Source organism: Petromyzon marinus, chromosome 41 (assembly GCF_048934315.1).
Source record: "Petromyzon marinus isolate PM22_M1 ecotype Great Lakes invasive population chromosome 41, UKy_Petmar_22M1.pri1.0, whole genome shotgun sequence".
Taxonomy (NCBI): domain Eukaryota; kingdom Metazoa; phylum Chordata; class Hyperoartia; order Petromyzontiformes; family Petromyzontidae; genus Petromyzon; species Petromyzon marinus.
In genome coordinates, this window is record NC_133707.1 from 5,780,209 (window position 1) to 5,804,298 (window position 24,090).

Consider the following 24,090-nt stretch of genomic DNA (forward strand, 5'->3'; position numbering starts at 1 on the left):
AGAAATTCCACATTCCTATGGCGGGGGCGAGCCTATTCCGAGGACAAGCGCTGTTCTCCACGAAGTGGCACGACGTTTTAATGACCCCGTGGAGACGGTGGGACGAGTCAACCCCACCCCCCCCACAACTACCCAACCAGGATGGGAACTCTCGACCTTCCGATTGCAAGGGGCATGCAGAGCGTCAGTTGGGGCCGCTCGGTTGTGGCGCGCGGCGTTTGCAGCCGCGCGAAGAGCCCGGCTCCTCTTTTAAATAGATGAGAGGGATTCGCGCGCGTCTTATTTGTGGGATCACTGGAGCGCTAATGCTACACAATAGCTGCGATCACGGCGTTTAATTTCCTCGCTTTTTGTTTTTGTTCTCATCTCTTCAGAGGCCTCTCCGCCGGCTGGAGAACAAAGCTTGGGCGCACGAGGTTGGGCGAGGGGAGGGGAATAAAAAAAAACTCGTCGCGTGCTCCGGCCGCCCTCCGTAGACTCAACAAACAAACAAAAAATCTACTCGGGCGAACGCCTCTTCTCTCTGCCTTACCGTCGTTATAATAACTCGCAACGTTGTAGCCGTGGCTACACCGCGGGAAGGCGGAGTAGAGTTTGAGCATGTAAAGTATGTGATACATAGAGAAAAAATATGGCAGTGGCAAGAGACACGATTGGGAAACACGAGGAAGCGGATGGTAAAGGAATGGAGAAACAGGAGCAAGGGGCCAGGAGCGATGAGGAGGATGAGGAGGATGTGGAGGATGAGGAGGAAGAGGCCTTGACGCTGCTGCTTCTGCATGGTGAAGCGGAGTCTGTTCTCACAGTGGGCGGCGCCTGGGAGAGGGGGAGGGGCCGTTTGGCACATAGAGATTGGTATTCAACAAAAATAAATAATTATACGAATGACTTCATTTTACATTAATTATAATTGCAATAATGTCATGATAATAATGCCCTTTATTTACTCTGAAAATCCCACCCGGAGTCTCAAGACCCTTTTCAGGAGGGTCCTCCCATCTGCGTTCAGTTGGCGTCAAAGTTCCCGGAGACGACTCGTGCGTACGAGGGGGTCAACGCTCAAAGCTCTGCTCGGCCTGCTTTGCCGCACGACCTCCTCCTCTCGTTCACCTCGCAGGCTAAGCCTGGCGACCAGGCCAAACCCTTGCATGGCTTAGCTGAGATCTGACCGAGACCGGGCACCACATTCGGTTGTGCTGTGGCCGCACCGTGCGTGCAACGGCTGTGCCCACCCCCCCCCACCCCCCCGGGTTCACCACTTCACGGAGACATACGCCACGCGCACAGCCCGCTTGTGAATCCGCTTGCTGATTTTAGACGTTCCACGTGTTGTGCCACCGCAGGCTGGGTTTGCTGCCGTGTTGTAATGGTAAACACGCTGAACTCGCAATGGAGAGGTCGGCTCCCACCACCGCTCCCCCCCCCCCACCACTCACCCCTCCTCAAGTGGAGGCCCTTATTCCAGCAGTAGCGTGAGCAAAGCAAATCGCAGGGGACCACACCTCGACCTCTTACTCCTCTCGCTGTATGGCAAGGTGCATTTTGCCTTTTTTCTTTTGCTTTTCCTTTGCTTGCCCAATCGAAATCCCATACTCTGCGCTGAAATGGGTTGGTGCGAACGGACCGGACCCACCGCGGGAAGCTCCCCAAGATCTCCTCGGCGGGTGGTGCGATGCGATGATGATGTCGCGTTCTGTCCTGTCGTGTTGTCCGCGGGGCTCGTCAAAGCCATCTCCTTAACTCCCAATCCGATCGTAGATCCTCCCAGACGCTGCGAGGTCCATGGGATTTAGTTGACAAACGTTGTCGAGTGTCTGCGCCTTCCATTGAGTGGGCCGGAGTAAAAAAAAAAAAAGATGAACCACGAGTGGTGTGTGGCCGCGCGCCGTGGTACGGCAGCGGTTAGTGCAGCGGTTCGCGCGTGCCGCGCCACAAACCGGGCCACAAACCGGGCCACAAACCGGGCCACAAACCGGGCCACAAACCGGGCCACAAACCGGGCCACAAACCGGGCCACAAACCGGGCCACAAACCGGGCCACAAACCGGGCCACAAACCGGGCCACAAACCGGGCCACAAACCGGGCCACAAACCGGGCCACAAACCGGGCCACAAACCGGGCCACAAACCGGGCCACAAACCGGGCCACAAACCGGGCCACAAACCGGGCCACAAACCGGGCCACAAACCGGGCCACAAACCGGGCCACAAACCGGGCCACAAACCGGGCCACAAACCGGGCCACAAACCGGGCCACAAACCGGGCCACAAACCGGGCCACAAACCGGGCCACAAACCGGGCCACAAACCGGGCCACAAACCGGACCTCCCGAGTTCGATTCCCGCTCACGGCCACCAAACTAAGTGACAATTATCTGGACCGGTGCTGAGCGTCGCCGCAGGTAGACTCAACTTCAAATGAGCACCTGGTTACGGTGTCTTAACATCGCCACTGGGGAGACAAGGACGCGCAGTGCTGGCCGGCCGCCCATCCCATCGTGTGCCGTGCCGGCCTTCATAGGTGCTTACTAACAGCACCTCTGGCTGTCGCCTAATGAGGCTGGTTGTAATTATCGGCAAAACGTCGTACTGGCATTGTAAATATTGTGGGTTTACTCTCCAACACAGCGATGTGCTGAACTAATAACGAATTGGCGTGTTTTGTTTACGTGACAAACCTTACTAATTGGCTGTTTCGGGTGGTGGTGGGTTTAACAACATTCATATTTATGCATTCTAACCCAAAAAAAAACCTATTATGGATAATATTGGTCTAAAAAGCTTCTCTGTTAAACTAATAACACCTGTCCCAACAGTCTGTTAAGGCTATACGTGGGATCTTTGTATCCGGTTGTGGTGGTTTACGATTTTTCTTTTCAATATTTTGAAAATCACCGGGAATACCAAATCATAGTAAAGGATACTTGCATGTATATATTGCACCCAAAACATAACAAAACCTCTCACAGTGCAGTTGTTTGGCCTGGGGGATCTCTGCAAACAGCAGCTTTAAGCTGCGTGCAAGCCAGATCATTTTGATCTTGGCTGTCCCAATCAATCAATTTACGAACAATTTCTCAAGTTTGCCAAATTTGGACCACGATGCCAGCGCGTGCGGCCTAACGTGCTGAGCATCACGTCACGGGTTCTCTTAAATGTCCGCTATAACACTAGCATGGTGGCGAGATGTTGACTACCTCGCCTGTTATGCAGGAGGTCGTCGGTTCGATCCCGAGCCTGACGTGTCTCTCTCCCCGTGGTCGCGTTTGCAGTGGTTGGCTGCTATAAAGTTTCACGTGATGAGCCACTTTGTTGAGCAATTGTCTGTTGCCAGGTCGCTTCTTGAAAAGAGCTGTACAGTAGCTCTGTGGGCCTTACCTAGTAACATAAAAACAGTTTAGTTTTTTTGTTTCAGTTCAAAGCAGACAGTGCGTAGCAGCTACTATTTATACATTTGCAGGATTAACCAGGGCGGCCGTTGGGCTCGAACCGCGAACCTTTCTGCAACAGGCGGCAAACACATCACCGCCGCCATGCTCCCCGTCTCGTCTGTTATAGGAACCCAAGTGACGTCCTGCTTGAGTTGTACAGTGGGCAATATGTACGTTGAATTTCTTTCGCATCATACGCAGCCAACCGTGCAAAATCGGAGGTGCGAGGAAAGTACAACAACACTAAACACAAAAAGGAGTTCTAAAGATTTGAGTTTTCAATATGGATGTAAAAGTGCATAGCTCAAGTGGCTTCATAATATCGGAAGGAAGAGCGTTCCAGACGGCCGCAGAAGCGCATCTGAAAGCGCGCGATGCGGTGACCACCGTCTTTGTTCGGTGGCCAGCTAAGAGCCGCTGCGAGAGCAAAAAAAAAAGGTAAAAGTGACTAGGCTGGAGCGTACATCATCATCATCAGCGAACACACAATAATGCACGATTGAACCTGGGTTCCCATCGGTGGGAGTCAGGGATTTAAACTTGGGTAGCAGGTTTATTACTCTGACAAGGGGCATAGTGGTAAGTCTCTAACCACCCACCAGTCCCAATTTTAATCACCGTTGGCAAAATTCTCAGATAGTGCTTTTGTAATTGTTATATGTACGGCTTCAGAGCAAACAAAAAAGATCACCCCGTGTAGCTTTTCCCCTGTGTCTCAGGAAAATGAATCATGGCTTTCATAAGAAAATGACACCAAGCCTTGTAAGCGGCGTGTAACCAGACCGGTGGTAGGGATTGGCTGTTTGCCCATCATCATGTGACCCTCCCCGGAGCCTCTGACGGTGGCAGCACCAGGCATAGGAATACCGGGCAAAGGTTTACGGCCCCAAGCAGATCAAGTGGCCCCAGATTAATGTTAAACTAATAATAATACGGATGGACCAAATGTCAGCTCAAATTCAGATCCAAATAAACGTAACGAGCTAATTGAATGTTGTTTTTAGTAATTGCTGTCATCTCTATCTTGGCCACATCTCCCGTCTCTCGTTTCACTAGCTTTCCGTTTCGTCTCTCTCTCTCTCTCCATATCTTGGCCACGCGTCTCTCAACCATGATGCACCTCTGTATCTTGTCTATATATATCTCTCTGGAGTAGTGGGGGGGGTGGGGTTTGTGTGTGGATCAAAAATTACTTCTGCTTAACAGCCCTCAATGGGCCAGCACCGCCACCACTTGGTTATACAATGAGGGAAAAAAGTATTTTATCCACTGCTGATTTTGTTCGTTTACCCACTGACAAAGAAATGATCAGTCTATAATTTTAATGGTAGGTTTACTTGAACAATGAGAGACAGAATAACAACAACAAAATCCAGAAAAACCCACGTCAAAAATGTTATAAATTGATTTGCATTTTAATGAGGGAAATAAGTATATGACCCCTCTGCAAAACATGACTTAGTCCTTGGTGGAAAAACCCTTGTTGGCAATCACAGAGGTCAGACGTTTCTTGTAGTTGGCCACCAGGTTTGCACACATCTCAGGAGGGATTTTGTCCCAATCCTCTTAGCAGATCTTCTCCAAGACTGACGTTTGGCAACTCGAACCTTCAGCTCCCTCCACAGATTTTCCATAGGATTAAGGTCTGGAGACTGACTAGGCCACTCCAGGACCTTAATGTGCTTCTTCTTGAGCCACTCCTTTGTTGCCCTGGCCGTGTGTTTTGGGTCATTGTCATGCTGGAATACCCATTCACGACCCATTTTCAATGCCCTGGCTGAGGGAAGGAGGTTCTCACCCAAGATTTGACGGTACATGGCCCCGTCCATCGTCCCTTTGATGCGGTGAAGCTGTCCTGTCCCCTTAGCAGAAAAACACCCCCAAAGCATAATGTTTCCACCTCCATGTTTGACGGTGGGGATAGTGTTCTTTGGGTCATAGGTAGCATTCCTCCTCCTCCAAACACGGCGAGTTGAGTTGATGCCAAAGAGCTCCATTTTGGTCTCATCTGACCACAACACTTTCACCCAGTTGTCCTCTGAATCATTCAGATGTTCATTGGCAAACTTCAGACGGGCATGTATATGTGCTTTCTTGAGCAGGGGGACCTTGCTGGCGCTGCAGGATTTCAGTCCTTCACGGCGTAGTGTGTTACCAATTGTTTTCTTGGTGGCTATGGACCCAGCTGCCTTGAGATCATTGACAAGATCCTCCCGTGTAGTTCTGAGCTGATTCCTCACCGTTCTCATGATCATTGCAACTCCACGAGGTGAGATCTTGCATGGAGCCCCAGGCCGAAGGAGATTTACAGTTATTTTGTGTTTCTTCCATTTGCGAATAATCGCACCAACTGTTGTCACCTTCTCACCAAGCTCCTTGACAATGTCTTGTAGCCCATTCCAGCCTTGTGTAGGTCTACAATCTTGTCCCTGACATCCTTGGAGAGCTCTTTGGTCTTGGCCATGGTGGAGAGTTTGGAATCTGATTGATTGATTGCTTCTGTGGACAGGTGTCTTTTATACAGGTAACAAGCTGAGATTAGGATCATTTCCTTTAAGAGTGTGCTCCTAATCTCAGCTCGTTACCTGTATAAAAGACACCTGGGAGCCAGAAATCTTTCTGATTGAGAGGGGATCAAATACTTATTTCCCTCATTAAAATGCAAATCAATTTATAACATTTTTGACATGCGTTTTTCTGGATGTTCTTTTTTTTATTCTGTCTCTCACTTTTCAAATAAACCTACCATTAAAATCATAGACTGATCATTTCTTTGTCAGTGGGCAAACGTACAAAATCAGCAGGGGATCAAATACTTTTTTCCCTCACTGTAGACTGTAGTCTTCATTTCATTTGCGGACTGGAAGGCATACCAAATAACAGAGACACCCATAACTTGGCACCCAAACTAATAATAACAATACGTATCTACCTCTTGTGCAACTTAACCGGCTGCCAAACCATTCCGTGATGAGTGGAACTGCAATATGGTTCCGTACTGATGAGCGCGTGTGTGTGTTTTTTTTTTAAACTTATTTCGACAACTTTACAAAGCCAACCGCGTTCATCGGAGGCGTGGGATGCATTGGTGGCAGCTGGCAAGACACACAGTTGCGCGGGCAACCGTGCCAGCAGTGGCAGCAGTGGCAGCCGTGCAAGCAGCAGCCCATGTTTCTCAAACAAAACGCTTCACGTGATGCTTGTGTGTGCGCGCCGCTCCGTGCGTGACTGTCTTTGCGTGGTTTGATAGTGAGCCTGATGTCACACCAGCAAAGTTTGGCTCACAAGATGCACACTTGTAACGCACTCGGAACGCACAAAGGCCAAACATCTACCGCGTAGCCTGTACAGGCTTTTGGGACCTGTTATAACGCTGGAGCGGACGCACGAGAGGGTGATGTGTCGAGCACCACGCCCGGCTGCCTTTGTCTCCCCAGTTGCTAATGTTTACCAACTGCATCCAGCACACTTGTTTATGGTTGAGTAAAGATGTGGGAGAACCAGGACTGGTTCTGACATCGCTCGCTGCTGATGTTGCAGTGGATGGGAATTGAACTCCGGTTGACGGATTTTTGAAGCGGCGCACTAACTAGGCCACTGCTGTCCCCATAATTTGAACACGCGCACACAATTTTGATTTAAAGCTTTCGTGACTGCAGGGATTCATATTCTTGGTTCTTTCGGTAAAGTCACGTAGAAGGGAAACAATAAAATAACACAAATATAAAACAATAACATTCTCACGACGTTTCGACTGCAACACAAGCAATCATCATCAGGTGTGAAAACCACAACAAGAAAATTTGAAAAAAGTGGCGGTTATTTTTAACGTTAGCACCACGGAGAGAGATTTGACAGTTTGTTCAGATGTTTGTTCAGATTGTTTCCCTTCTACGTGACTTTACCGAAAGAACCAGGAATACACACACACACAAAACAAAGACCTCCTGTATAGCCTAAGCAGACTGTTGGGGCAAGTGCTGTTTGCGAGCACCTATGAAGGCCGGAACGGCGCACGAGGGAGTGGGTGGCCAACACCTCGCCCGGCCGCCTTTGTCTCCCCAGTGGTGCTATTTACACACCACACCAGGTTCTCATTTGAGGCTGAGTCAACCTAGGGGAAACCCAGGACCAGTTTAGATAATCGTCACTGGTGTTGGCCGTGGGCGGGAATCTCACTCGGGTTGCCAGCTTCGTAGCTGCCCCCACACGCACACGAACGCAGGCACATACATACACACACATACACACACACAAACACGGCACGCAATTGTACACGCATCCCTGTTCTACCCTTGGAGGCTCACATGCACACAGGAGGTTTCATCGCTGCACAGTTTCATAAATTCGACTGACAACGCTTTACCGACACCGACAATTGTCCCCCCCTCCCCCCACAGCTTTATGAAACCTCTGGTGCCAAAATATTTTTTGAACATTTTGTTATATTTTACAAAAAATGGTGGGGGGGGGGGGGTATGTGGGGGGGAGAAACAAATAAAACCGTTCAGAAATTGGATTCTTCCTCCCAAATACGAGAGGCAGAGTTTTAAGGTGCGCAAATGTCCGCACAATCTGGCCGGCCGGCTCCAGCGAGTTGAGCCCAGCGACTCACAGATTGAAGGTTTGCAATTTTAAAGTCTGGTTGGTGGGTGGGGCGGGGGGGGGGGGTAGGGGGTTTACCCAGCCCCATCATCCCTACGCGGTCGATAAAATGAGTCGCCACTTTGCGGGGACGTCAGCAGTGGTAGCTCTATGGAATAGACTCGCCATAGGAATTCCCACCGCTGGCTCAGGGCTGAAAAGTGGAGATGAGCACCAATGCCTCGATGCTGGCGGGAGCTGCGACTGGTGTTGTGTGTCTTTCCAAAGCTTAACGAGTGAGCGAGCGAGCGTCGGCGATGATGTAATTACGATTTTGAACTTATACAGCGTCCTAACGCTGCCGCGTCTGCGGTCGCTCAACGTCACGCCACGCCTCTCAGGTGTCCCCGTCGCGTTTATTGTCCGTGAGATTGCGCTGAGCCAGCTTTTAAGGCCCCATTATCGTTTGATTTGCCACCCATCGCTGCAGCGGCAGTCCCAACGGAACTCCCGAGCTTTTACCAAACACCCGGTCGAGAAATTATGCTTTTTCAGCATAGAGCGTGTAAAAAAAAAAAACGTTTTCCTTCCAATTTTCTAATGATTTTTTTAAAATTTCGATTTGTCGCAGTTGCGCTATTGGCATTGTCACGGGACGGAGATAATCCACGAGGAAACCTCACGGAGTGGTGTGGTAGCGTTGCCACGCGGACCCGCGAATGGCTGCGGCAGATTTTTTTTTTCCCCCGTGAGATTTATTTCCTGAAGAACCCGGCCCGACTATCCCACACACAGCTTGGGGGGGGGGGGGGGGGCGGTGGTGGTGGGGGGGGGGTGTCTTGGCACTCTAGGCTACGGCGTCGTTTGTTGCGTGACGGTCAATCCCATATTCATCCTTGTGTCAGCTGGAATATGGCCACATGAAGCGAATAATCAACTTCAGTGTGATGGGCGGGGGGTTTGTTGTTGTTGTTGTGCGGTCATTATCGATCGAGCTGAGACCATCACCTCCGCTACCTTTAAAAACTCGGTTTCAACCCCCTTCAGGGCGTCTCCTCCAGTGGGCATTGATTTTTAAGATGATTTATTCAGGTATTAAGGTACCTCCACCCCTTCCCTTCACCCCCCCCGGCCCCCCTTTTATTTTTGCCTTCCCCTCCCCCAACCTTCCCCCGAGTGCAAGGATGGGCACCCAAAATAAGAAAGGCCATTTTTTTCGAATTCGGTACAAAACTCAATATTTCAAGAGCCGCAACGCACGTGAACACGTACACAAAGACAACAACAACAACCGCCATTCGCCACTAAGTGGCGGTGACGTCACCACGACGCTTGTGCCAGGCCACATGAAGTGTCGAACGCCCGCTGGCAGGAGATCACGGGGCAGACCCGGGTGCCACGGGTCGACTGACTAAGATGACCGAGATGACTGACTGATGCACCACCTATGCCTCCTACTGTGCCAACTTGCTGTGTATTAGCTTTCCGGCGCTCCGCTCGTTGTTGTGAGCGTCGCTCCTCCGCCCTCCGTTGTTGTTGGAGGGCGACTGCCTCCAACTGCCCAGTAGCGTCCTTCACGAGCCTCCTCCACAGAGGCCAATCTTGACACTGCTGTACTAGTCATAGGCAAATCCACTCAGCTCCACATGCTCTTGTACCACATCACTCCATCTCTTATCTAGCCCCCAGGGTCTGGAATGCTATTGCCAATAAACTGCAACTTGAATCACTACCTATGAGATCTTCACTCAAAACTGCTCTAGAGGAGTTGTACACCCCTAGCTGCCACTGCTATTCAGTGGCCTAAAATAAAATTAATGTTTCACTCCAGATGACCGCTGCAAAGTATTATCTGTATTTTGATTTAGTGTGCTGATCATAAAGGTGCATTTAAAAATGTGATACTCCGACTGATGCTCCTGTTGTTGTGGAGTGACTCATGCAGCCAGCTATGGCTCTAGGGTTTGGTGTTACATGTTATTTATGTAGTTTATTGTTAAAAATTCGGTCACAGTCCCTATGATCACTGTTACATTGCATTTATGGCTTTATTTTGGTGATTTCGAAAAGTTTTTTGGTTTGGGCATGTTTTTGTTTGTTGTAGTACAGAGTTAGACTGATGGCCTTAATCTAAGTTGTCTTGTGGTTGTTGTTGTTTGACTTGCATCCCACTGGGATTTTTGCACACAGCGTTCGTGTACGGTGCTTTTTCAGGAATATTTTGATGTTTTTTCCTGGATTTTCTGTTTGCACAGTCACATAGTCACTTTAAGATGTTTTTTTCTTGTTAATGTTTTTGTTTGTTGCGGTTGCACCCGATTCAAGAGCCGAATGGCTCACAGGGCTATACCAAATAAATGAACTGAACTGAAATGAACTGAACTGTGCCGCGCCCGTTTAGCCCCCTATCCGGCCGAACAAAAGCTGTTTCGGCATGCGGTGGCTGGGCATGTGGGCTACATGACCCAGCCAACGCAGCCTTGCCTGCCAGAGGAGCTCACCGATGGGACTTTGCCCAGATCTTTCAAGGATTTGTGAGCTCACACAATCCAGCCTGGTTAAACCCAGGATGGATCGTAGGCAGGCCAGCCTAAATGTTTCTAACCGGCGAAGATGTTTCTTTAGGGGGGTCCACATACAAAGACAAAGATCCCCCTATAGCCTTAACAGACTGGAGGGGCAAGTGCTGTTAGCGAGCACCTATGAAATTATTTTGGAAAAGAAACAAAAAGCCGTTTTAATCACGGGCGGCTAAAATAAAGCGCGACTCATATACGCAGGATCTCAGCGGTACGGTCCCTGTGCTCCGACAAACGGCCGACCGTGGCGATCGCCACCTTCCGATTAACGCGGTCGGCTACGTACGGCACGATCGCAGTTCAACATACGTGCATGCTCGTGTTGAACTTCTTTCGCACTGTACTTAGCCGGCCTGCGCTAATCGGCGGTGCTCGTGAGTTTGCGCACCTGCCTGGAGTGGCGAAAACGTCCACTGCTTTGCTCGCTCATCGACACGGTTATCTGCCGTCCTTCGTGAGCCTGCGGCCTGGGATTGCATAAACTCTGGGAGTCTAATTTCCGTGCTGTTTGTTTTGTGTGTGTGCGCACGCGTGTGTTTTGTGGGTGGATATTTGCAGGATGCCTCGAGGCGTCAGCCGTCCTGCGAGCTCGATGATGATGACCTCATGCTTGAACTCGATTTTCCGGATGAAGCCTCTCTGCTGGCGGCAGCCGCGGAAGCCGGTGAGTTGGGTTGAGGGGGTCAAAGAAAGTAAACCTTTGGGAGGCAGTACAGCAAGTAACACACGTGGCCACCGGTTTTTCGCGGTTGTGCCACGCATGCTCTCCCGACGCGGTTTTCAGGGCGGACCCCGTGCTGTCTGGCACGATGTGTCAACGATTGTGCCCCACGTGGGTTGATTCCGCTTTCTGACAAAAGCTCCCAGCGCTCTTTATCATTTTGCTGGTACTGCCAGGAAAGACTCACTCAAGATCCCTTTTTTAGGAGGGTAATGCAAGTTTTTTGCAGTTGCGCTTTGGCTTTCAAGCATTGGGATATTGGGCCAATTACGCTGGGGGGGGTTGTGCTTTTTAGCTAAGCGAGGAAACTGGAGAACCCAGGGGAAACCCATGCAGAACAGGGGGAGAACGTACAAACTCCGCACAAAAGAGGCGCCAGAGTCAAGGAATCGAAGCCAGGCCCTCCGAGTTACCACCGCGCTACTTGAAGCCAGACGTCGCACGTGATGCGAAACGACGCGTGGTACAACAAGAGTGTTTTTTTTCACGAGCAAGTTATCATTCTTGGGGGGGGGGGGGGTTTCTTCTTTCTATTTTTCTCAAGAGTGTAGTTGACCAAAATTAGAAATTGGCTAAACACGGTAAACAGGACCCTCCTGAAAATTGTGTTGGGACTTCCCGAAGCTTTCCTGAATAAATAAAGGAATTATGGAAACCAAGTCTTTGTCTCTGCAGCTGATTGATCAATCGATGCGCGTTGTTTTTCTGGCCTGCTGGATGATTTAAAAGGAACGCTTATATATTATGTCTACACACCTGTGTGTGGCTTGAAGATAAAGCTTTTAGGAAGTACTCTACTCTCAGAAGTATATTGTAGAGGTTATATATTTTCCGTATTCAATAAGGCTGTGTTATTGAAGTGACGGATTCCAACAAAAGGAAATATCTAATGCCAATACGGTGAAAATTACACAAGGCCATGGGAGGGAGGGTGATGGTGGCATAGTGGTTAGCACGCTGCACTATCGTTATCCAGGGCTTTCATTTTTTTAATGAATCGTTTTCAAGTTACATTGCGTGGCCGCGATTCATTTTAGCGCAATCGGTGCACGGTCGGTGATTTTTCTATAAATATATACGCATTTTGTTTGTATTTCTCAGTTAATTTTTTGGCACAGAAAGTCGGTTTTGCCGGAGGTGTTGAGATTTGATATTCGTGGAGGAATTGGCGAGGCTGATGAAGAGGGTTCGGGGGGGGTGATGGTGGAGGCGGGGAATGGTGGATTCTCTGCCCGCGCGTGGCGACGTCTGCTCGACTTTCCATCCGAAAATGCCCGCCCCTGCCACCAGCCCCCACGCGAGCGCCGACGGTGACCTTTGTCGTGTGAAGTGTGCGTTATGAGGTCAAAAACGCACGCGCTCAAGATTAATGAGGGAGCTGCCGCATCGTGTCACCCACTGATTGCCGTTAGCTTTCCTTTCATTCGTTCTCCCCTCGCTTTGGCAATAATATTATTATACATTTCTTCGCTTTTTGCCGTGCGGCATAAATACATAAGCGGGGCCCCCGTATTAATTCCCCTGCACAATGTCATTACTTAAGAATTCCACATTAATATTTCACAGCTTATCGACGTAGGCAAATATAAAAAAAAAAAATGCGGTGTGAGCAAGTGCTTTGCCAGAGATTGATTGAAAATGAGATGCGCTTGGCCTCCTTAATTGAGGCTCGTTCAGTTACTGTGCTCCGGAGTTGTGTGTGTGTGTGCGCGTGTGTGCGGGCGGGTGCACGTGTGCGCGCGCGTGTGAGTATGTGTGGGTATGTGCGTGTGTGGGGAGCGGTAGTGTAGCGGTTAGCGCGCTGCGCTATGAACCCGGCGACACGGGTTCGATTCCCGCTCACGGCCAACACCAGTGGCGATTATCTTAACCGGTCCCGGGCCTCCCCTAGGTCGACTCAGCCTCAAATGAGTACTAGGTGCGGTGTGTAAACATTGCCACTAGGGATACAAAGGCGGTCGGGCGTGGTGCTGGCCACCCACCCCCTCGTGTACCGTTACCGGCCTTCATAGGTGTCCGCTAGCAGCACTTGCCCCTACAGTCTGTTAAGGCTATATGGAGGATCTTTGTATGTGCGTGTGGCTTCCCTCACTGATAGTCAGGGTAAAAGTAATTGCCATTCTTTAGATTTAACCCTTTGACCTTCTGAACAACACTGGACAAATTAAATTGCGACAAGGACCTCCGCTACCCACGCAAACAGCTGTGTTTGTGTAATGTGAACCTGTGCAGTAATGTTCTGGGCCCTTACGCTGGGAAGACAAAGATCCCCTGTATAGCTGTAACATACTTTTGTGACAAGTGCTGTTAGCGAGCATCTCTATGAAGGCCGGCACGGCACACAAGTGGAGGGCCCATCACCATGCCCGGCCGCCTTTGCCTCCCCATTGGCGATGGTTACACATCACACCAGGTACTCATTTGAGGCTTACTGGTGTTAGCCATGCCTGGAAATTGAACTCGGATCGCAAGGTTTGTGGTGCGGCATGGGATCTCCTGCACCCCACCGCTGAGCTCTACTAGTCATGCAAGCCATTAACGAACTAATAATAAGAGCTGTTAGCGAGCACCAATGAAAGGCTGGAAAGCTACACGAGGGGGTGGGTGGCCAGCACCACGGAAAGGCTCAGAACCACATTAGGATATCACTTACCACTGATGTTCGCCATGGCCAGGAATTGAACCCAAGTGGTTGGCTTCATAGCGCAGTGCGCGAAACCACTACAAGGACAAAATTCACCCATATAGCCTTAAGAGACCGTAGGAGCAAGTGCTCTAAGCGAGCACCTATGAAGACTGACACGGCACACGAGGGGGTGGGCGGCCAGCGCCACACCCGGGCCCACCTATGTCTCCCGAGTTGCGATGTTTACACATCGCTGCACCAGGCACTACCGTGCACACTTGCACGCACCGTTCATCTCGGGCAGCCGAGCCCTGGATTCAAGCGCAGGATCTCGGTGGTCCTGGATCGGTGCTTTGACGTGGAACGGGCAGATTGCTCGTTGTGTTTGCAGATTGCCGCTCCCTCTCTAAAGATAATGATACACTTGAGTAACATTCAAGGGTTATCACTGACACTGGCAACAGATGCCACGGAGCGTTTATATCGCAAAGACGTTTTGGTTGCTCGTGGAAGGGTGACGGCGCAGCCCTTCAATTGCTTGCTCGCACCACTGCTGGCAGAAGGGCCTCCGCTTGGGAGCACTGCTCCGGAGTGCTTGGCCTACTCTTCCATACTGGCCAGAAGGTGATGCGACCCGCAGGTGTGGTGGTTGGTTGAACACCCTGCAGACGAGATGAAAGAGTCATTCTGGTCGACGGAGTACTCGGCATGGGCAGCGGGGAATGGACGAGTGGACGTTCACGGGAGCAGCGGCCACGGGTGCGAGAAGTTGGGGCTCGTGGGGGTCACGTTATGAGGGGGGGGGGGGTCAAGGAACGGGCGGTTGGTAGCAGTGACGGAGAGATTTCACGGCATTGGGGGGGGGGGGGGGGGTGCAGGGGAGCGAGCGTCGTACGAGAGCTCTGTCTGCGGAGACGCAAAGCGTGCGGGGGTCTCCTGGCGCGGCTTTATAAACTCGAAGAATGCGAACGCGTAGAAATGATAACCGCGGCAGTGGTGATAGAAGAGTGACGCGGAGACGACTGACCGCCAGCGAGCGGAGTGACCGGAGTGAGTCCCCCCGCATCATCGATCAACCCGATGACTGCCTTACGTCGATTCCCATCGGGGCGCGGCGAGGTCGGGAACTCGCCTCCCCGCGCCGCACCTCCGAGTTCCCCGCACCTCCGATTGGCGCGGTTGGCTACGTACGGCGCGAAAGAAGTTCCACGTACAGACGGGGCAATGACGGCGGCGTTCCAACTTCATCCGCGGCGCGGGGGGGGGGAGGGGGTAAGCGGAACCCGACGGCCAGGGAGGGAGGTGGGAGGGGGGGACCTGGCGTGAGTCGTTGGTGAAAGGCCGGCTGGCACCAGTGAAGCGTTCCCCCCCCACCCCTTCCCCGCCGATATTCGCCGCGGAAGCGATAACGCCGGCACCGCCGCCGGCGCTGACCTCGGTTACAGTGCCGAGGCTGCGATTATTTTTTTTATTTGGATAAAAATAGGACGGGCAGTGCTGTCTATCAAATTGTGCGTTTCAATTCTGCGTGTGGCTTTGTGTGTATTTGTCTGTGCGAGCGATCGTTTGTGTACGGCGGGAACCTGTAAATTATTCTGAGCGTATAGCTGCGAACGGTAAAGGTGCAGTCCTGCAATTTCATATTCACTTCACTGCTGGCAGAACCACGAGAGGGGAGAGCTTCAGAGGGTGGGGTGTTGGTGTCTGGCATCGTCTTTCACACTGACGGGACGTCGTGGATGAAGTGGGAGTGCCCACAGTTTTCCCCACCGCGCACGATCAGCCGATGAACAAATCGTGGTGGACTCATTTATAACTTGCCAGACTGCGAATGCGGAACCCATCACCTATCACTGATGACTGCCCCAATACAACCACGTGTACTCTGGTGGAGCAAGCGGACTACTCCACTCAGCTACCCCGATACAACCACGTGTACACTGGTGAAGCAAGCGGACTACTCCACTAAGCTACCCCGATACAACCACGTGTACTCTGGTGGAGCAAGCGGACTACTCCACTCAGCTACCCCGATACAACCACGTGTACTCTGGTGGAGCAAGCGGACTACTCCACTCAGCTATCCCAATACAACCACGCTCCAGTGCACCTTTGTCCGCTTGTGCCCGTGGCTGACATCAATGGAGAATCTCGTTTCCTTCCCCCGATTGAGCAGGATGGGAGCCGGGGTGAAATGTGTCCTAACATTGTGCAAGCAACGAAATGATGGGTGGATGGAAATAAATGGGGAGGGGGGGGGGCGGCGGTCAGGGCAGTGTGATTAAAATGAGAGAAAAAAAGAAGCCCTCCCATCCCTCCAACTACCTCTGAAAAACAAAATGCAAACAGAAGCTCGCAAAAAAATATTATCGTCGCGTAATTCAGCGGCGGTTTCGTGTTTGCGGGGTTACTTTCAAGCTCGATTGGATGTCTAATTCCCACGACGCACCGCGCGTTTAGGGTGTTCCGACTGACGCTCTCTCGCTCCCTGCGGCTTCGCGTCCGCCTCGTCAGCGAGCGGGGGGGGGGGGGGGAAGCCAGCTCCCGTATTCGACGCAAGTCGTCGGGGCTGCTTCCGGCAATAACTGACCGCGGCTTGAACTGCGGCACCGGCGCTAGCATCGCGTCTCCATTCGTGCCGACGGCCGCGCATGCTCGCGTGCCGTCAACTGCCCGTGGGCCTCCCCTTTCGATTCGTCGCTCAAATAAATGCGCGCGTCGCGACGGCCGATGAGCCCAGAGGCTTGGGACTGTCGCCGATGCAGAGTCTCTCGTTCTCTCGTCTCCAGCCTCGGTTAGCGCGGTTGGCTTGGCTCGGCGCGGACAAGAAGTTCAACATGCGTACGTACGTGCATGCAGTCAGGCGGAGCGGCGTCATGGTCCAAATGAGCCAAATTTTGAAGAATTGCACCGCAAATGTATCGTTTGGGATTATACACCGCAACCGCCCCCTCCCCGTACTGCGAGATTTGGCAGGACCCTCCTGAAAGAGCGTCAAGAGACCCAGTGAAAAACTCAACGAAACACTTATTTTTATTTTACAAGGTAAGGCCCACTGATCTACGTAGCCATTTTTGCGCAGCGACCGGGCCATGAACGATAGCTCAACAAAGTGTCTTATCACGTGGACATTTATAGCAGCCGAATGCTCTAAACGCATAATTCTAAATGTGGAGGGAAAAACCGAAGGACGTGGAGAAAAATCCACGCGACCACGGGGAGAACATGCAAACTTCAAATATACAGGTGTCGTCAGGATAGGGATCGAAACCGAGACCTCCTGCATACCAGGCGAGGGAGTTAACATCTCACCACCATGGCGTCCTGATGCTTTCCTGGGTGAACAAGTGGATTGGTAAAAAAAATTCGATTCGGCAACTTCCCTGATCCAAAATGCTGCTGCTAGACCTCTCGGTCACACCTGTAAATGCGACTGTACCACCACCACGATACTCCGATCCTCTTTGCACAGTTCCATCATGGATCATCGACAAGATTCACCCCCGCTGTTCTTCAGCGAAGATGAAGACCTACCGACCTATCTCCTCTACCTACCGTGAAGACCTGCCTACCTCCTCTCCCTTCTAATCTCACTTTTACACTCGACCTCTCCTTCGTGGACTCCATACTCCAGCAACCAAGGACTTCTTTTGAAGGCCGGAGTAAACCTATGTGCGTGCGTACGTTGAACTTATTTCGCACCGTACGTAGCCAACCGCGCTACTCGGAGGTGCAGAGGAAGGACAACAAACTAAACACAAAAATCAGTTCTAAATAAATGAATTTTCAATCTAGATTATTTATAAGTGCATAGCTCCAGTGGCTTCCTTAATATCTGAAGGAAGAGCGTTCCAGACGGCCGCAGAAGCGCATCAGAAAACGCGCGATGCGGCGACCGTCTTTGTTCGACGGCTGAGCCAAAAGCCGCTTCTGCTGCGAGGATGGAGCGGAGTTTGCGTGATAATGGTCGATGCTCGTTGGCGAGATATGGCGAGGTTATTGTGGTGCGTTTGTGGCGAGCAATTTGCTGTGTGCAACGAGTTCATTGTTTTTCCTCTGCTCCCTCTGTGGGTCTGGAGCTCCCTCCATCCGGCCATCTGTGTCATGGACTTCCTGCCTCTGTTTCGAGTCCAGGCCCAAAGACCTTCCTCTTCTCCACTTGCCTATGACTGTCTGTATTATATAAATGCATGTCAATTGTATGTATGCGTGCGTGTGCGCATAATGTTTGTGTGGAGCTGTAGTGTACTGGTTAGCGCGCTGCGCTACGAACCCGGCGACCCGCTAATGGGCAACACCAGTGACGATTATCTGAACCGGTCCCGGGCCTCCCCTAGGTCTACTCAGCCTCAAATGAGTACCTGGTGAGTTGTATAAACATTGCTACTAGGGAGATAAAGGCGGTAGGGCATGATGCTGGCCCCCTCGTGTACCGTTCCGGCCTTCATAGATGCTTTCTAACAGCACTTGCCCCAACAGTCTGTTAAGGCTATACGGGGGATCTTTGTCTTTGTTTGCCTATACACACGCCTCCTGTTTCCACACAGCGCACGCCCCAAATGTGTTTTGCCGCGTGTTGAGATCCGGTTGCGTTTAGACGCCGTTCCCAATAAATCCGAGCGAATCCAAATTGCCATTGCCAAGTGTGACGCTTGTTGAATGGCAGCCGGCTTGTCCGTGCCCAATTTTTTTTCTTTTTAAATGTCCAGTAACATTTATATTTTACTCGTCGAGTTTTTTGCTTTCCACGTGGCGAGTCGGTCATACCACGGGGCGGTACGTAAGCTACACAAATATTTTTAGTGGCAACGTAACTCGTGGCACTGCCCCGTTTAATTTTTTTTTATTTCCCCTACCCCCCCCCCGCCGCCGCTCCTCTCGCCTCTTTCCAAGCCGCGTTTAAAAAAGGAAGCGTTTCACGTAACACATTCCGCTTGGTCGTCGTGTGGGCTGGGCTTTTTTGGCCAGGGCAGCTGCCGCGTCCCGGGGGCCTTCCGCACGGTCACGCCACGGCGAATTTTCTTTTGCGAGCGCCGCGGCGGGTACCGTTAAGCGCTTCGAAAGGGGAAAACAAAAAAAAACAATTTCTGAAGTTCGGGAAAGTTCGTCGCTCGGCTTTCCGGTGAGGTACGGTCTCTCTCGAGGCGTCTGTGTTCGTCTGTCCGCGGCGTTAGCCTTTTGAGTTTTCTCATCTTGCCCGGTTGGGTTTCCTCTTTGCTCTCCAGCCGTCGGTTGACGTCAAGGGGAGAGCGAAAGAAGGAAAAAAAAACGTGCCGACATTGATTTGTTTTAGCGGCTCCTTCTCTAACGAGGTCCAGCTCCCTTTCGGGGCCTGAAACGTGAACAACAACAATAAAAGGGAGCGAACAACGGAGAAACATTTGTTTAAAAAAAAAGCCGCTGTTGTTATGCCGCGGTGGTGTTCAGTGGGCTGCGTGCATGCGCGTGTGTGCGTAATGCGTGCGCGTGTGTGCGTTTGTATGTGTGGGGAGCGGTAGTGTAGCGGTTAGCGCGCTGCGCTATGAACCTGGCGACCCGGGTTCGATTCCCGCTCACGGCCAACACCAGCGACGATTATCTGAACCCGTCCTGGGCCTCCCCTGGGTCGATTCAGCCTCGAATGAGTACTTGGTACGGTGTGTAAACATCGCCACTGGGGAGACAAAGGCGGCCGGGCGGGATGCTGGCCACCCACCCCCTCGTGTGCCGTGCCGGCCTTCATAGGTGCTCGCTGACAGTACTTGACTCAACAGTCTGTTAAGGCTATATGGGGGAATCTTTGTATGCGTGTGTATTTATTTTCCTCGTCATTAATGAGAGTTAGGCTTCTTTAGCATCTGCTGCCTGCTGGCCATATCCTAAATGATTACAAGAAATGTTTACCCCTCACTGAACCTCACCGGATGTGTTCATTGCACACGGGCCGGTTCTTGCCGACGACAACCCATTCGCCCTTAATGTGCCCCGAACTCGTCAGATCTTGGAAGGCAACTGCGTTTGAGCCTGGTTATTCCTCGGATGGGAGACCACGCCGGGGCTTGCCAGGTGTGCTAGGTCTGGCGCTGAAAGGTGGTGGTGCTGAGCGCCACTTCTTCCGTTTCCTCCGGGTTCCCTAATTTTTTTTTTTTTACACCCAAAGCCAAACCCCTCTAATGTTGAGGTACTCTCACCCCTTCCAAAGACGTCATGACCAGCATGGAAGAGTAGGCCAAAACACACATCTATAGCTGCTCTTTAGAGCTACCTCTAGTCAAGAGGCCCTTCCGTCAGGATAGGCGTGAGCAAGTAATTGGAATAAGCAATTGCAGGGCTGCACCTTTACCTATGAGACGCTTTGTCCTTCCCCCTCCATCACCTCCGATCGGCACGGTTGGCCACGTACGGTGCGAAAGAATGTCAACAAACGTATGTACAGGCAGTGCTTCGGAATGGAACCTTGGGATTTTGTTTTAATCCTGGAGCCTTTGGGGAAATATGTCAACCGGTATAAATATATTTTTATGGATAATGCATGTGCACTCGTGCTTTTGATTATTGTGTAGGATGTGCAAGGATCCCTTTTTGTTGCATGAATTCCCGTCTCAAAATCGCGCACCCCCCCCTCTTGAGCGTTGCTTCTCTCGAACGATCATTTCCGCAAGCGCTTACAGGTTATGTTTTAACCATCGCCCGGATAAACACGTCGTCGATGACGGTGATGTAAAGCCATCAAAGGGATTTGACGTAGTGTGGGCGAAGACGCAATTTTACGCCTGTAAAAAAAATGTTTCCCCGTGCGGTTGTCGCGAGAGACCTTTGTCGGTCCTTCTCTGTGGACGGGACCAAATATTTGTAGGTGCCTGTGCTAAAAAATAAAATAATTGGCCAAAAAAATAGGACCCTTCACCTACAAAATACAAAATACAGTTTTGTTATTACGCTTACTCTCTGCAAAAATGTTCACGGCTAATTTTTACCTGCTAACAAGTTGAGCTGACTGAGATGTTGTTGGCAAATGGTGAGAATTTTTTCTTAACGATTTCTTTTTACGTACCTATAAAATCATTACAGAAGCTCATTCTTTCTATGTTAATTGGATCGCTTTGAATGGATTTATAAAAATACAGGCGTTAGCTCCTTAAAAGGCACCACCTGCGGACCCCTGCTGGGGGGGGGGGGGGGTCAAGTTCGCTGTGTTCACGAGATCAGGTTTTTACGACAATACCAAATTTTTATGACAAAAAAAAACTACGTGCACGTTTGAACTTGTGTACGGGGGGCGGGGGGGGGGGTCACCTGGTCGAAGGCGAAATTAGAATGTGGTCCGCACGCAGCTACGCGTGTACGGTATTCACGGGAAGGACAAATGAACGACGATGGGATATTTGTCAGCGCGCGCGTGTGTCGTCATTACTCGCGGGGGTCGCTGACGTAAAGCGACCGCTGCGTGGAGGTTTAAAATCGTCACAGGTGAAACGCGTTCCTGAAAGCTCCCTCTCGTCATAAACGGCACTCGTCGTGAGCAACGGTTCGCTAACGGCGTGGCTAAGCCGCGTCGCGTCGCATTCGCCAAAGTCAACGCTATCGAGAACGGAACGTTGCATTTAATTTTAGATTTAAAGCTTTCGTGACTGCAGGGATTCATATTCTTGGTTCTCTCGGTAAAGTCACGTAGAAGGGAAACAATAAAATAATAAAAATATAAAACGATGCAAATTATTATTTTTAAATTATTTTATTGTTTCCCTTCTACGTGACTTTACCGAAAGAACCAAGAATATGCAACGTTGCATGTTGGTGGTGCTGCTGCTGCTGCTGCGTTGGCAGTGGTGCAAACAAGCAAACTCGACACGTCGCGTTAGTGACACTGCGTGACCTCACATGCAACGAATGTAGATACTAGGCGACGTTTAGGGCAATGTACCGTCATCGCGTGCTTTGGAGGAGGGGGGGTAAGGGGAGGGGGGGGAAGGATGACAGCCTCCGAGTGGCTGTGGGACGCCTGTGAAAGCACCAGGATGGCCTGTAACTCCCGTCACACAGGTGGCCGGCGGGCTCGAGAACACAAGGAGCACTCCGACAGGGATACGAATCGAGAAGTGAGAGGATGGCGGGGCCGGATGCGTTTGCATCCCTTTTAGTTTACCGGCACCGCGGTTTACGACGGTCGGTCCTTGCGAAAGTGTCCGCTTGCAAATGGCCACGCAGCCAGGCAAATATCTGAAGGATGAAACGAGATCTGTGGGCTGACGTGGCGTCTACGGGGGGGAAATGACTCGCGTCACGGCCCTGTGCCCGTGGGTGCCCCTTGTGTGCTTTGTGTCGCCTCGGTCGGTCAACCCACGGCGCCTGGGTCTATGCCGTGACCTGCCACACGGCTTTCAAAGTGCACCTAGCATGGCACAAACGCCGCGGTGACGTCAACGCCACTTATTGGCGACGGCGGTTGTTGTTGTTGTGTTGTGGGGAGCGGTCGTGTTCATTGACCTTGCCTAGGTCGACTCAGCCTTAAATGAGTCCCTGGTACGTTGCGTCAAACAACAGCAGTGGGGAGAAAAAGGTGGCTGGGCGTGGTGCTGGCCAGCCGCACCCTCGTGTGCCGCGTCGGCCTTAATAGGTGCTCGCTAACAGCACTCGCCCCAACAGTCTGTTGAAGGCTGCCTGGGGGATCTTTTGTCTTGTGATTTGTTTCGGATGATGCTGCTGTTTGTCGATGTCTGCCGAGGCAAACTGTCAACGGAGCCACCCTGCTTCTCATGTTGCCATCCTGTGCAGATGCTGTTAGGCGTAGTAGGTTGAACTGCAGTGGCAGAAATATGTGAAATGATTTACGATATATAAAAAAAAAATTGTGACGTTCCCTCAATAACTCCAATACGTCATAACGCAACGAAATTAATTCCTTAACGTTGCTTTTTTTTGTAAGTTGATCTTATTTTATTTTTCCGTGACACCCCGACCAAATGAAGTACATTTGCCGTTTGCGCCGTTCGTAGAGCCGGTCGCGAAGGCGCTATGTGTGTGATTTGTAAGCTTGATTGGAATAATCTTGTAACATTGCATCTCCCTTGTGTTGAGAATCTATTCCTTCCTGATGAGCCGTTACTGGGGCAACTGGTCTCATTTGCTTGGTCATGATGAATGTGAAGTGCTTTCGAACTGTATACCACACCTTAGCATATACCGTGCGTCTCATTCATGTCAGTTATGATTAAGATGCTTACACTGTTGTTAACTGTTGAAGGTTTAATTTTTCTTCCAAGCATTGCAGGTTAGCGCGCGCTGCGTTACGAACCCGCTGACCCGAGTTCGATTCCCGCTCACGACCAATAACAGTGGTCCTGGCCCTCCCCTAGGTCAACCCAGCTTTAAATGAGGTGCAGTGTGTAAACATCAGCACTGGGAAGACAAAGGTGGCTAGATGTGGGTTTCGCCACCCACCTAACGTGCCGTGCTGACCTTCATAGGTGCTCGCTAACTGCACTTGCCCCTTCAGGCTGTTAATCACCATGCAGGGTATCTTACTCTGTATCCGAGGTCTCCATTGAAGAAATAAGTAATATTGAAAAAACTTAAAAAAAAAACATGCATTTATGAAATCTACGAGTAATGGATGAACTCCACGACTCCAGGAAGTGGCCCCGAAGCTTGGCCACAACGTAAGGGACTGTGGGCAATTACAGCCAACGTGAGTTGAGCGTGGACAATTAGACCCAAGCCGAAACATAACATATAAAAAATAATGTTTAAAAATATATATTTTTTATGATAGAATATAGTATTGACATCAGTATGACATAAGTATACCAAGTTTACAGTCGATACCACATTGGGAAGTGGGTAAAAATTGAGTTACAAGATTTGAGGATACAACAACAACAACGACAACAATGACAACAACAACAACAGACAGAGTTAAATTAAAGCGTGTAAAATACTGCTAGAGGTAGCCAAGGAGGCTTAGAGGACAGAGCGTCGAGTTGATTATTTTAGCCCGGTCACCAATGATCACACGAAACAAATGTCAGTGTGCACCAGGTCAGTTGAAGGGGTCTCGGAGGTAGCTCTGTGATATCCACTTTCCGTGGGCTGTTCTCTATGACACACAAGGGCTTTTGCTCTGCTGTGTGAGAGATCTGAATGTCCCGTGGCACGGTAATTGACATCACA

At 50.8% G+C, this 24,090-nt stretch overlaps 1 protein-coding gene across 5 annotated transcripts in view; it reads left to right on the forward strand.

The window, feature by feature from the left end:
* LOC116951005 (uncharacterized) overlaps positions 1–24,090 on the forward strand; it is a 376,180-nt gene that overhangs the window by 53,823 nt on the left and 298,267 nt on the right. For all 5 annotated transcript variants that reach the window (XM_076073279.1, XM_076073278.1, XM_076073280.1 and 2 more), the window contains exon 4: positions 11,153–11,258. In XM_076073279.1, the coding sequence (XP_075929394.1) occupies positions 11,153–11,258 (106 nt within the window). The remainder of the gene's footprint in view (positions 1–11,152; positions 11,259–24,090) is intronic.